The 13451-nt window shown below is 33.9% G+C and overlaps 2 protein-coding genes across 2 annotated transcripts; one reads left to right on the top strand and one right to left on the bottom strand.

Annotated features, from left to right (window-relative positions):
• The first annotated feature begins 2281 nt into the window (after nucleotides 1-2281).
• LOC134279445 (monocarboxylate transporter 12-like) lies at nucleotides 2282-8177 on the top strand. Its single transcript, XM_062761848.1, has 9 exons — nucleotides 2282-2562; nucleotides 2974-3060; nucleotides 3377-3400; nucleotides 4717-5031; nucleotides 5655-5798; nucleotides 6090-6746; nucleotides 6850-7029; nucleotides 7429-7554; nucleotides 8026-8177. Coding segments are annotated over exons 2-9 (1596 nt in total). The 5' UTR covers nucleotides 2282-2562; nucleotides 2974-3059; the 3' UTR covers nucleotides 8175-8177.
• A 2392-nt stretch (nucleotides 8178-10569) lies between these two features.
• Nucleotides 10570-13413, bottom strand: LOC134279444 (dynein regulatory complex subunit 5-like). The gene is made up of 4 exons (XM_062761847.1): nucleotides 13343-13413; nucleotides 12244-12595; nucleotides 11090-12114; nucleotides 10570-10810 (listed from the first exon to the last, which is right to left on the bottom strand). Exons 2-4 carry the CDS (start codon nucleotides 12560-12562, stop codon nucleotides 10589-10591), a joined length of 1566 nt encoding a protein of 521 aa, XP_062617831.1. The 5' UTR covers nucleotides 12563-12595; nucleotides 13343-13413; the 3' UTR covers nucleotides 10570-10588.
• Between the last annotated feature and the right edge of the window lie 38 nt (nucleotides 13414-13451).

Below are 13451 nucleotides of genomic sequence, written 5' to 3'. Positions count from 1 at the left end.
GACTGATTCAATGTAAGTTGGCACACAAGTAGACTACACTAAGATACACAATTCTATGTATCGGTTTTTGACTGCGATGAACATTATTGCCTTGATTACTAAAAATAGAAATTTCTGTTTGATACTCTAAAAATAGCACTCAAATACAGTTTTAGTCTGATTATTATAATATAATGTGGCATGCAAGAAAACTACACTAAGAACATAAAGAGACTTAATCAAGGATCATTATTCAATTTTTTGTTGCTGTAAAGTTTCAGTTCCCAACTGCTTTAGTATTTTTCTCTTCCTAATTTGCTATAAGTACAAACCAGTAGAACTTCAGTCTTGACAGAGACTTCTGGTTTAGCTCACCTGATCTAAAAATGTCTGTCATTTTGTCTCATTGTCAACTTTTTATATTATCATCTTCACCAGAGTTTTACATAGGAAAGCATATACTTTAATTTTTATTAAAGTATATGTTTTCCTCAAGAAGAGCAAAGCCATGATTAGTCATGTTGAAATGGAAGCATCCTCAGATAGTGCCGATTTAAAATCTTAACCCCCGTTTATGGTAGGAACCCAATGAGTACTTGGAAACTTTATACACAGAAATTTTTCAACATTGAAATGATTTCTGTTTTTTTCCAATTTGCTAAGGTGAGCGATATGGCCAGTGGGCCTCTTATTTACAATAAAGTGCTCACTTAAAAGATTAATTAGATATTGTTCAGGTTGTTCATCTCATAGTTCCCAAACTTTGAACTAGACAAGGGGCATTTTTCAAATGATTGTACCTTCATGTTGTTGTTATTTTATAATTTTAGAAACTGGATATATAGAATATTTTCAAGTTTGGTAAAAGATGGTCATGTTCTTGGCAAGGTGTCTAAATGAGCATACAATCAGTCAGATTATTAGAAGAATTAAGAAGACATGTAAATTCAAACAGACTTAGTCTTAGATTGCAATAGTAAAAACAAACTCTTTTGCTGAAATATGACCAAGAAGTGTTACACATAATACATGTATATTTATAGACTTCAAATAAAGGACAGAATCTTTTTCACTGATAACTCTCATAAGCACCCCTTTTTACAATGCAGGGTTACTTATCATCCTTGGTCTTTTACTGAGTAAGTATATATTTTAATGGTCATTATGCTTCTGGAGACTTCAGAGAGAACCTTGTTTTTCACTAAATTAGGCCAGATCAGTTTCATAAGTTCCCTACAAAAAGCATTTACCTTTATATCTCTTTGGCCTTGTAACAAAGTTGTTTGCAAAGGCTCAACAAATTGTCACTTGGAGATTCTTTACCAAGGATTTGTAAGTTTGCTCTCTCTCTCTCTCTCTCTCTCTCTCTCTCTCTCTCTCTCTCTCTCTCTCTTTCTCTCTCTCTAGCAAGGTTACTTGTTTGGTTTTTTTTTGTTTAAAGTGTTTATTTTGGTGATTATTAAGGCCCCTAAATAGTTGTAAAATGAAACAAACTATTAAGTATTAGCATTTGTGACAATTCTCACTTTTTGTGTTTTAAAAGGCATATGGATTTTACCATTGTTACATTTTTAGTCTTAACAGTGTTATATTCGTTGTGCTCAAGACTGTACAATCATTCTTTAAGAAATATTTCACTGCACACCTTTTTATGAAAGATTTGGTAATTCTGATTTTAGTTGATTAAAATCCTGGTTTAATATAAAAGTAGAACCAATTTGATCAAATATTTGAATGGACCCAATTGGTGGTGGTATCTGGATCACCCTGAATCTGCAGAGTTAATATTTGAAAAATGTACATTGTAAAGTAACTAAAAATTGTAGGAATTTCTTGTTGGAATGGTTTTGTTTGTTTAATTGGCTACTTTGTTTAATTTAAGCTGAATGTATCAAATTCTAGTAGATCTGTTGTCTATCTAGTGCATGTAAACTTTATAGTTTTGAAATGTGCCTATTGCTCAAATTGTGTTTAATAGTAACATGCTGCTCCATCTGAATCGTAGACAGAGTTTCAATTTTCCAGGGGAGGGGGCTCCAAATTACATCGTTACAACACAAAATCAGGGTCGATTTCGAAGGATTTTGTTTACCCGCTGAATTATGATTATGTAGATACTAGTAATATGGTAAAAGTTTTTTCAAACGATTAAAATATAATATCAAGGAAGTTTCTTTTTTCTATTTCATATGAACCCGATACATCAAAAGAATGTTAAAGTTCCAGGTCACTTTTCAAGTGCGCCCAGTGCGCTCATCAGAGACACAAGGAATTTGCACTTTGTTGCATTCCTTAATTTAAATCTTTTGGCGCATGACACATAATCAGCTGATTCGGGATTATTACTACTTTCGAAACCCATTAACTTTCTAAATGTAAACTCTACATAACAAAATTAATGCCCAAAATATGTACAGGGAAATATTAGTAGGTGCTTGATATCTGTGAGGAAAAATTAAGTTCACTTATTGATTACAATACCGATTCTCAAAATAGTGGTGCACATACTCCTATCGATTTTCAAGGTCCATGGAAGTGTACGTGCCGAACTCAGATATATAAAACGACTGTGAAAGAGAACAGGTAAGGAATTTTCTACTTTGTTTGATTAAGCCTTTTTATGCTAAGGCAAATTGCACTCTGTAAATGATAACATATTAATTTTTATAAAACTGTGAATATGGATGACTTATGAGTCATACCGTGGTATACTGCATGTTTTACTGACCAGTGCAATGCATTTTATTTATTTATTTATTTATTTATTTTTGCTTTATTTCTAAGAAAGTTATGTATTTATACATGTTACTTAACAGATCAGGTAATACTTTACAATTCATCAGGAATATAATTAGTATGATTCTCTTGGCCAGCAGATTAAAAATTAAGCATTCATAGAGAATTGTAGACATTTTACACATTGTCCATTGTTCCTGCTGGGCTTTGATAGTATTTTCTGATAATACTTACACAATGTCGTCTCTCTTTTTTCAGATGAAAAATGAAATACCTTGTAGATCATATGAGAAACGATCTAAACTATTTGACTTGAATACTAGTTCTAGTACTCTTTAACCGCTAGTAAGTGTGTCACATTCAGTCCCCTTCTCTCTCTCTCTCTCTCTCTCTCTCTCCCTCTCTCTCTCTCCGTGTCTATATCGATCATTGTCCGAAAGATTGTTGCACCTCTTGCAATCTGTTACTTGATGACTATGCATTTCTTTTAGAGTTTAATCTTAAGGACCATGATACGATAGTTTAACCTTTACGGCACTTGAACTGAAACAACAGCCTGTAACTTCAAAGTAGATCAAGTGTAAAAACCTTCAAGCTTAACAAATAAATGATTTTTTTTTAAAGTTAAAAAAAATACTGATTCATATTAATTTTATTTTAGTGATTCTTTCGAAGGACGAAGCTGGTATGTATATTTCGATAACTTTAAATCTTATTTCCCCAAGCTTATTAAAGCATTATATTGTTTATTTAACATGACTCAATGCAATATCGAATGAAGATACCATGTGTATTCTTGGATCTATTAAGTAGTCGCCGAGGCTATAACCTTGGCTTATTGACGCTCTTTTCCGAATGAGAAATTAATTGGGAAAATGTATATTAATGGTAAAACTTCAGCAGCCCTATTTATCCTACCGCCGATAAGGGAAAAGAGAGAGAGGGGGGGGGGGTAATCAGACTATTTCCGAATGCAATTATATATACTAGTATGTACATGCTTTCTTGACTTTTTTTTTGGTGTATAATATTATTGATATATCTATACAGTGTATACAGAATATACAGGTACTGTATTTTCATATTCGTCAAGATTACTACACATGTTTTTCAACTTTGACATCTCTATCAAGTATCGTCAGCCTTGAATTTCTTTTTTTTTTTTTTTTTAGTTTTTGTTACTTTTACATCGATTTCATTTATCATCTCTAGCCATCCCATCATTTGAATTTATATTTCAAGTGTTTTAATTATTATTTGTCAACCCTCTAACAATAATTTAAGGATACGAACATTTTTTTTTGTTGTTTTGTCAGCTTAAACATGATTTAAGGCTAATCGTCCCTTCGTCAAGAACAATAACTCTTAAACATCATTATTTAAATAAAGTCTAAAAGTGGTTTCTGAAAATTGAAATCTCTCTGTCGTTTCAATATAATTAAGGCTATTCGAAATAAGAAAATTATTCAATTTCCTCCAAATGCTTGTATGCCTAATTGGGTTTTCTCCTAAAATATATTTATTGATTAATTATTAATTAGCTATACATATAATCATATATATCTACCCAACTCAAAAACTATTTCAATCAATGCCTTTATTCGCATTTTCTGAAAATGTATATATGAAATCTTATAATTTCCCCAATATATTATTATTATATACTGTAATCGTATTACATTTGGCTGTGTATTCTTTTTAGAGGCTTCGTTGGAACTCAACAACCGCTAAATCCAGTACACCGCTAAATGTCTTGCACATATACACATAAATAAGAATGTGAAGAAATGCGCTAAATCAAATCTACGCTAACTTACTGAGCATTCAAAATTCAATTTCCGCCAAATATCATACACGCTAAATATAATACATTTACAGTATATGAAAAGATCTTTTAAGAAATACCATGGGTAAATACACATTACTTGGTGAACTCGGTGACAATTTTGTGAGTATTTTCATTTACTTTATATTTTAGGACGTAAACTTGTTTCTTTTCAGTGGACATGAAGTGTGAAGCTTATATGGAAAAGCGAGATTTGCTACTGCAGCAAAAAGCTCCAAACTCTGGAGCAAATGGGTTTATCCAAAGGAAAGACCACTCTTTCAAGGACGACCTCGAGGTCACACCACAAGCACAAGATGGGGGTTACGCCTGGATGATTCTGGCTTGCAGTTTCTACAGCATGTTTTGTATAGAAGGACTTAACGGTTCTTTTGGCTTGTTTCTACCTATTTTAATGGAGGAATTCAAATCGACCGCCGCAGTGACGTCAATGCTGAACTCCACCTTGATTGGCATATTTTTGATAATAAGTTAGTAAAAAGGTTTTGGAATATGATTTGTGTAATAAGTCATGTTTTCTGGTAGCTGCAGGTCTGTAGCTCTCCGAAAAAAATATTGATAGACCGGGGATTGCAGTTTTAAAAACATGGAAAAATAAATCGAAAAGCGAGCGCATTTTTTTGTGCGCAATAAATATACAGTTTTTTCAATGGGTGGCACTGTAGCTCTCCGGTCTATCAATATTTTTTTTTCGAAGAGCTACGGATCTGCAGCTAGTTTTCTGGTTATGTACTTTAGAAATATCTCCAAAGTATATACAAGTTCATTTTCAAGTCGATCGTCTTATTTTATCATCTCTCGACTTTCAAATCCTTTCTTGCATACATTTTGTACTCACTTTGAACTAGATACATGTTTATCAATTTTATTTTATAAAGTAAAAATTTAATTGTTAGGTTTCTTTACAAGCTTCTTGATTGAGAGATATGGAACACGAGTTGTGATGTTCTGTGGAGCTTGTATTTACACTCTAGGACTCCTTTTCACCTTCTTCGCTCCAAACATTTTGATTTTATTCCTTACTTACGGACTCACTTTGAACTAGATACATGTTTATCAATTTTATTTTATAAGGTAAAAATTTAATTGTTAGGTTTCTTTACAAGCTTCTTGATTGAGAGATATGGAATACGAGTTGTGATGTTCTGTGGAGCTTGTATTTACACTCTTGGACTCCTTTTGACCTTCTTCGCTCCAAACATTTTGATTTTATTCCTTACTTACGGACTTCTTTGTGGTGAGTTATTTTTGTAAACATTAATAAAACAAAATATATATGAAACTTTGTTTTCCTTTTTAATAACTGATAAACAACTTCTACAATGTAACTTATATGAATGTCTTTCATTGGTGTAACAGAATCAGTAATGAGAGGAAGACTAGAACCCGGGGAACATCCAAGTGGCCAAGGGAGTGACCACCGACTAATCAAACCTGTACTTATTTTTAGAAGAACCTACTCGACTTCACGTGGACGCCATTATCTGTTAAACCCGTTAATCCTGTTCTTCCTTTCATTCATTTTCAGGCTTGGGTGTTGGGATGGTCTTCTTGCCATCCATAGTGATTGTTAACGAGTATTTTGATCGAAAACGTTCCCTTGCCAATGGAATATTGACCTCCGGTTCGGGCCTCGGTCTACTAGTAATGTCTCCAGTAATCGAAAAGTCAATAGAAGCCTTTGGATGGCGAGGATCTTTTCTGATTTATGCCTGTTTTACTCTACAGCTCTGCGTTTGTGCATCTCTGATGAGACCTTTACGGAAAATAATAAATCGAAAGGAAAACGAACCGACAACACCCTTTCCAAAGTCAGTAGCAAATGGAATAGAGAAAGACGATAATAGATACGCGTCCATGCCGTTTTTAAACAGAAGTGATAATCTGATGTTTGGCAGTTCTGGTACTTTGAGTCTTCCAATTCTTTTTGGAAGTAATCGGTCGATCAATACAGGACCCTATATAGAGTCTCTAGTAGAGGTCACAGAACCTGAAGAAAAAGTACAGCAATGTTCTGGGACCTGCACACTGCCAGCTTTCTGTTCAAGTAGGTCCTTCGTATTTATAACCATTGGTTGCCTACTGACACAGATGGGACAAGCTATTCCATTGGTGTTCATCGGCGATTACGGCAATCACGTTGGTGTGACGTCCGCTGATATTAGCCTCGTTTTGTCCACTTTTGGTAGGTGGACAAAATTTAAAATAAATGTAGGTCTACATTCTCAAAACAGATATGATAGTAAATTGTTGCAACTTATTTGAAAAAATTGTGACTTATTTATTAGGTGTGGCAAATACAATTGGTCGTTTGTCCGCTGGACTTATTGCTAACACTCGATGTCTTGGTCACCTAAACATCTGTAACATCGGACTGATGATCAGTGCTGGTGCTTGCTTTCTGTTCTTCCTCTGTACAACTCTGGGTGCCTTGATAGGCTTTGCCATTGCATATGGATTCTTCCTAGGTATTTAAGACTTGCATATATTAGATCAATATCATTAAAATGAGTGGATCACAGGCTCTCAATCTATACATTGTATATAAATTTGTAAATGGCGAAATGATAAGTACAATGTATATCTTTAATCTTTAAAATAAAGGGTTAGGCGCAAGGGGGGGGGGGGATCTCAAAGTTCTACTATGTAAATTTACTTTGGAAGCTGCCGATTTTATCGTACGGTTGGACACTGATAAATTCCAGCATTTGAGAAAAAAAGTACCGAAAATTAGAGAAAGCCCACGCCATTGAAATAGGATTTTTGTGTTGGGGAAGTCAGGTACTTTGACGCTAGTTTTTTTTTCTTTTTGCGGGGAAATTGCTACTTGAATTCAAATGAAATAATTTCTTATGTTTGTTTTATAGGATTTTTTCCACCGATGCAACCTTTAATGATCATGGACTACCTCGGTTTGGAGCAAATGACGGCGGGGTTTGGTTTTGTTACCATGCTGAAAGGCCCAGCGGCCTTCATAGGTTCTCCTATGGCAGGTTAGTTAGTCTGAATTTTAATGACTAGTTCCCCTTTCACAATGATACCCCGATGATAAAAAGCGATTCCTCCGTTGAATTTTATACAATAAAAACAATGTCAAATTGGAGATGCAAGAAGAAATATGATATCATCATATTTGTTTCAAAAGATGCGGAAACAATCTTTTTCAAATCTGACTTCTATATGTCGTTTACACTTATGCAGTGTGTATACGGCGCGGATCTAAGAATAGATGCATCAAAATAGTCAGAATATCGTAAAACTGTTACTTTAAGGGGGAAAATGCAGAAAATGTAACCAGCCACTTTTTGTTGCCTTATCTAGCTGAGCAATATGGTAATGGCGTAGTATGAAGAGATGACGTGTTTAAATCGATTACTCCGAAAAAGGAGTCACTGCATGACTGTTCGATCTTTTAATTTATTTCCAGTTTGGTAATTTATACAGTTATAATTTTTTTTCAACAGGAGCTCTTCTGGAAATGACGGGAAATTACGAAACCGTGAACGGACTAGCGGGAATTTTATTTACTTTAGCAGTCTTCTCACAAATGTTAGCCCTCTGCTGGGATCCACACGAGAAGAAACAGGAATCGGATATAGAATTGGAAAAATGATAAGAGACAATATCCAAGTCAAAGCCTGAATATAATTTGTCTTTCGAGGATTTCATTGAACGTCTTCCACCACATTTCAATGTAATTCTTTTTTTACGAATTGACCTATTAAAATGACTTTTTTTTTTTTAGTTAATTTACATGCTACTTGAACTGAATTAACTTGCAACATTGCTTAACTTGTCATTGCTGTACCTCTCTCTCTCTCAATTTTTTTTATTTTAGAGAAATATCAAACATTATCAAAAATTAATTTACATGCTACTTGAACTGAATTAACTTGCAACATTGCTTAACTGTCATTGCTGTATCCCTTGATCTCTCTCTCTCTCTTTTTCTGTGTCTCTCACTCTCTCTCTCTCTCTCTCAATTTTTGCTACCTCTTAAGTAACTGATATTATTGTTCATTTTTACTGTTTATTTCAGCGCTTTTGTATCATTATACACAACAAGTACATATTTGCACATGAATCCAAACGTATTTTTCACATACTTCTATGTGTTCGTGATAGACCTGTGCCAAATAAATATTTTAACTATCTTTTAAAAAATAAAAAAATGATTATTTTTTCAACTATAGAAAAATGCCAAACGCAGAAATTACCCAACTTACAGTATGACCACCTCATGTTCTCTAGCAGTTTATTATAGAGCTAATGGTGATCTCCGTTTAATGTATATAAATTATGTTATTTTCTGTTGTTGTTATATTATAAGGGGTGTTAAGAAACTTCGTTCCGTGATAAAATATTTTCAAAAATTTCAAAGTAGTGGTTAATAAAAGAGATTAATTTTCAAGTCTGACAAAATCACAAGAGTGTGCTTTAGGTTTATAGCAATTCATTTCTAGCAGGGAATTATATGATTTTTCTTCCAAATGTAAATATATATAATATCTTTAAAGCACCCGAATAATAGAAATGCTGGTCATTTTGAGTGAAAATAAAGGATAATTTACTTTTGTTTCTTCATAGCTTAACTTGCATCAGACAAGCTGATGAGCGTAGGTAGAGGAACGATAGATCATTTTTCAAAAGAATAGGTTTTTCATTTTGAAGTTTTTCACAGATTTAATAGTTTTTGCGTTATATTTGAAAGGACGTTTTGAGCTCTGAGATTATTATATGTCACAAATATGCGTCATCTCTAATTTTTTTCTGAAAAGACATCATCTTTTTAAATACCTGCCCTCCCCTTATTGATTCAACAAAATACAGTTAAAACCTAATCAGTAGCAAGAATGGACTCTGTAAACATGAAATATCACAAATTGTAAATATCTTCTCATCGAATTTCTTTTCGAAAATAAAAGAAAAATGTGGAACGAACTTTCTTAACACCCTTTAGATGATTATATTTAATAAATACAGTATTTAATAAACATGTCGTGTTTTGTTTTAGTATAAAGATATAAATAAATAAATGTTATAAGCAAGATTTCTTTTTTTTCATGATGTATACAATAGGGGAGGGAGTGTAAAAAAAAATCTGTTTAATGTTTCTTGGGAGAATAAAATGAAGTAACTTGAATGTGAAAACAATATGTTTGATGCTTGGTGAAAATGGGATACCTGGAGAGCTCAAGCACAGATCGTATCCCTTTTTTACTACATGTCTGACTTACTTTACATTTTAAAGGGAGTTTATTCCTCCTAAGAAGATTTTTCCATTGTTCAACAGTATCTCTGAGGAAAAGAAGGAATATGTTGCCCTTACTGCCCTACTGGATCCTTCCTTAGCAAATGATTGAAACACATTTTCTTCCCTTGAAAAGTTAACTGGAAAAGCATTCTTTAACTGATTGTAAATGTTGTATATATTGCAATAAACTGCTTTAGTGTGCAGGAGTGTAAAAAATTAAATAAAAGATGGTTTTCAGCCAGAACTTACACATTAAAAGTGAACACATTGGTGTCAAATACAAGAGATACTATCAACTGTTAAACATATAATCATAAAGTCACAAATGGTTAGAACACTAACTGCTTTCATGGAATTTAATGGTCTGCCTTTATTAACACTTTCATTGGAGGTTTAATGATACATGTATGTTCAATACATTTTTAAAAGATTTGATTTAAATATATTTGTATACCAAATTTGAGTTTCCAAGAGACCTCTTTCTATTTATCTCTATCTTCAATAGAATAAATATTTTAAATGCGCATGATTCTTCCAGTACCCATTGATATCAACATAAGAAATAAAAAACCATGTATATTTCATTATTTATCAAACATCTTTAGTGTAGCACATGACACATAGAAAAGATAACAGAAGTGTATTAATTTTATATTAAATATAACATTATTTCTGTCTTTCTCAGCATTTCTACCTGGTAATAATTCTGATGATAAACAAGTATCTTTATATATCAAATGTTTATATTCTCACACCAGATTTCAGTTTCTTGCTCAAGCCTTTGTGGACTTGAACCTGTGGGCAGCCTGAGGCAGGATTTTCTTTGAGGGGGGTGGGGGTTCAGAAATCTTGCTCTCCCTCTCTCTTTCCTGGTTCCGGTGTAGGATCTGGTTAATGCAGTACTCGGCTTCCTGTCCGGAGTCAGTTAGTCTAAGATCCATATGAGTGATAGTAGTGTTGTCCTCCATTCCCTCTTGAATTTGCTTCCCACCTTCCTGATGGTTAGAAAACAAAAAAAATTTGAAGGAAACTGTTAAGTATCTCAAGTTAAATTTCTTAAAGTTTGTCATATGTTAAAGAGAAAATTAAAAAATACATGACAGAGTCAATTAAAAGATTTAATTTTTTGTCCTCTGATTTGGTAAATATCTGTCAATTTTGATTTGTTTGAAACATACGAATATTTTACATCCAATACTTTTTTTATCATAATGTTTTATGGAAATAGATACATGTAACTTTTTACATTACAAACATTAATATAAAATACATACTGCACCAAGTCTGTTGGATGCCAGGTCCACTGATTTGAGGGTTGTGTTTTGCATGACGACCTGAGAGAAGATGGCCGCTGTGGGTTCTCCTAGATCACTGCTGGCCATGTTAATATTGCAGAGAGTTGTGTTCTTCAGCAGAGCTTTACAGATGGCCTGCCCTCCTTCGTCTCCTAACCGATTCAGTCGGATGTTCAAATCTGTCAGTGTGGTGTTTTTGGTCAGGGCGTGGGCAATGGCCTGAGCTCCGCTGTGTCGGACATCGTTATCACAAAGATTCAGCTTCACCAGTTGACTGTGGTTATTGAGGAACTTCCCTATAGCTCTGGCCCCACGATCACTGATCACATTATGTGAGAGGTCTAACTCTGTCAGACCCGGGTGGTCCAGAATATGACTGATCAGCACTCGGACTTTGTCATCATCTACTTTACTTCTATGAAGCCTAAACACCTTGAGTCCCTTTGTAGCTGCCACACACTGAGCTAAAAGCAAACAGTCTCTGGCAGTAAAATTAAACAAGTTCCATTCAAAATTCATACCACAGTCTTTCACTCCATATGTTAAATGTAGTTCTTCTATATTAGGCAGCTGTTTTAAAATTGGCCCAAAATTGAAATGATCACATTCTGGTTCATCCCCAGCCTCACTTCCAGCATCTGAAGCATCATCAAAATCGGGACCTTTTGGGGCCTCCCTTACTGGTGGAAGGAGCTGTCTGACATCTAACCTCTTGACATAATTAGCAGATAATGGTAGAGTCTCATTTAGTTCTGTCATATCTGTTGATTCTGGGACAAAGTGTTCAATGATTTGTTGGAGGTTTCTTTCAAAGTACATTCGCTTCCAATTGTTACCATATGATGCTACATCACAGATTTGCCAGCGAGCTTTGCAGCAACGTTTCCAGTAACCTTCATCTTCAACAAGGTTAGCTGTGATCTTTAGTGGTAGGTCTGTTGATATCTTCTCTAGGACTATTGACTTGTGTTTTGGTAGAAGATTGTTCAGGATTGTTGAATTATCTGTAATATACAGATTATGGATTAAATATTAATGCAATACAGGTCCATCAAAGTTTAAAAATGAATCTTGCCTGTAGTTGCTTTATATATATACAATCATTGATAAATTATGCACTGCATTATGCTTACTTTCAAAATTGGACACAATGTGTGAAATGCATAACTCAATAAGTCTGGGAACTGTTGCAAGGGAATATTCCTGATCCTCTGCAATGATTCTTCTCATGGTCCTCCAGTCTGCAGCTGGGTTATCCTTAGCTGACCCAGTGGGAGAGGGAGGCGCAGGGGCATCTCCTGCCTTCTTGCTTCCCCCACTTTTACCACTTTTTCCAGACTGTGCAGATCCAGTCCTGGATACTGGCTTTGATCCGGCTTGACTTTTAGGTCCACTTTTGGTACTCTTGTTGTCATCATCCACTGCTGGCCCTTGTTCAGTTTGGTCAGCCATTGTAATGGGGTTCTGTTGATAACGATGAAGATTCTGAAAAAAGCCCAATATATGTTGACCTGTGACAGTAAACATTGGAGTAATAATGAGGAAAATTCTGGCTGTATTTCTAAAAAATGCTAAAATAGAACAATTTACAATGATGTCACAAAACATTATTACACATGCTGCTATCATAAAATTTAAAATATCAATTTATGGACTGATCTAAGTTAATAACAGTGTTCAGACACAGCTGCAAAAAATTTCAAAATTACAAAAAAGTATATTTAACACAATGTTTAGATACCTTTAAACATATTGAAATATCTGGTCATTTAAAAAATCGGGTCATTTTTTTAATTAAATATATTCTATTAGATAGAATGTTCTATCGTTAAAATGATATTGTCCTACGGACCCGGTGGTAAGGGCTTGTACCGAGACACAGTTAGATTATTCTAACTAATATTCTATATATTTTTAATTTATTTTCAGTATATTTCTCAAAAATTCGCACATAACGTTTAAATTGATAAATTTATATATAATTTCTTTTATCAGACCCATCAATTCCCTAGTATATCAGCTCTTAAGTATGTTCCCGACCCTAGGACATCTCTCAATATAATTATTGAATGCAATGCCAACTACTTCTATCAATTCAAAGATGGCATCAGTTTACTTAAATAGAAAGAAAAAATGTGCATTAACTAAATATTGAAGTGTGACTTTAAAAAACTTAAACAATATTTCAAAATAAATGAGAAAACCTTGAGTACATCTGGGAAATAATCTTACCTTTTCAATGTAAACGTCTCTATAGAAACACCGGAAGTGTTTGGGCTATAAAGGTAAGATCGTACTTTGAAACGATAAAAATTGTGGAATATTGGCAAAATAAAAAAAT

This window comes from Saccostrea cucullata, unplaced genomic scaffold (genome assembly GCF_032062105.1).
Source record: "Saccostrea cucullata isolate Sc308-1 unplaced genomic scaffold, CSIRO_AGI_Scuc_v1 ctg364, whole genome shotgun sequence".
In the NCBI taxonomy this organism is placed as follows: domain Eukaryota; kingdom Metazoa; phylum Mollusca; class Bivalvia; order Ostreida; family Ostreidae; genus Saccostrea; species Saccostrea cuccullata.
The sequence above is the reverse complement of the archived record's forward strand: the minus strand, read 5'-3'. Positions and strand labels throughout refer to the sequence as shown.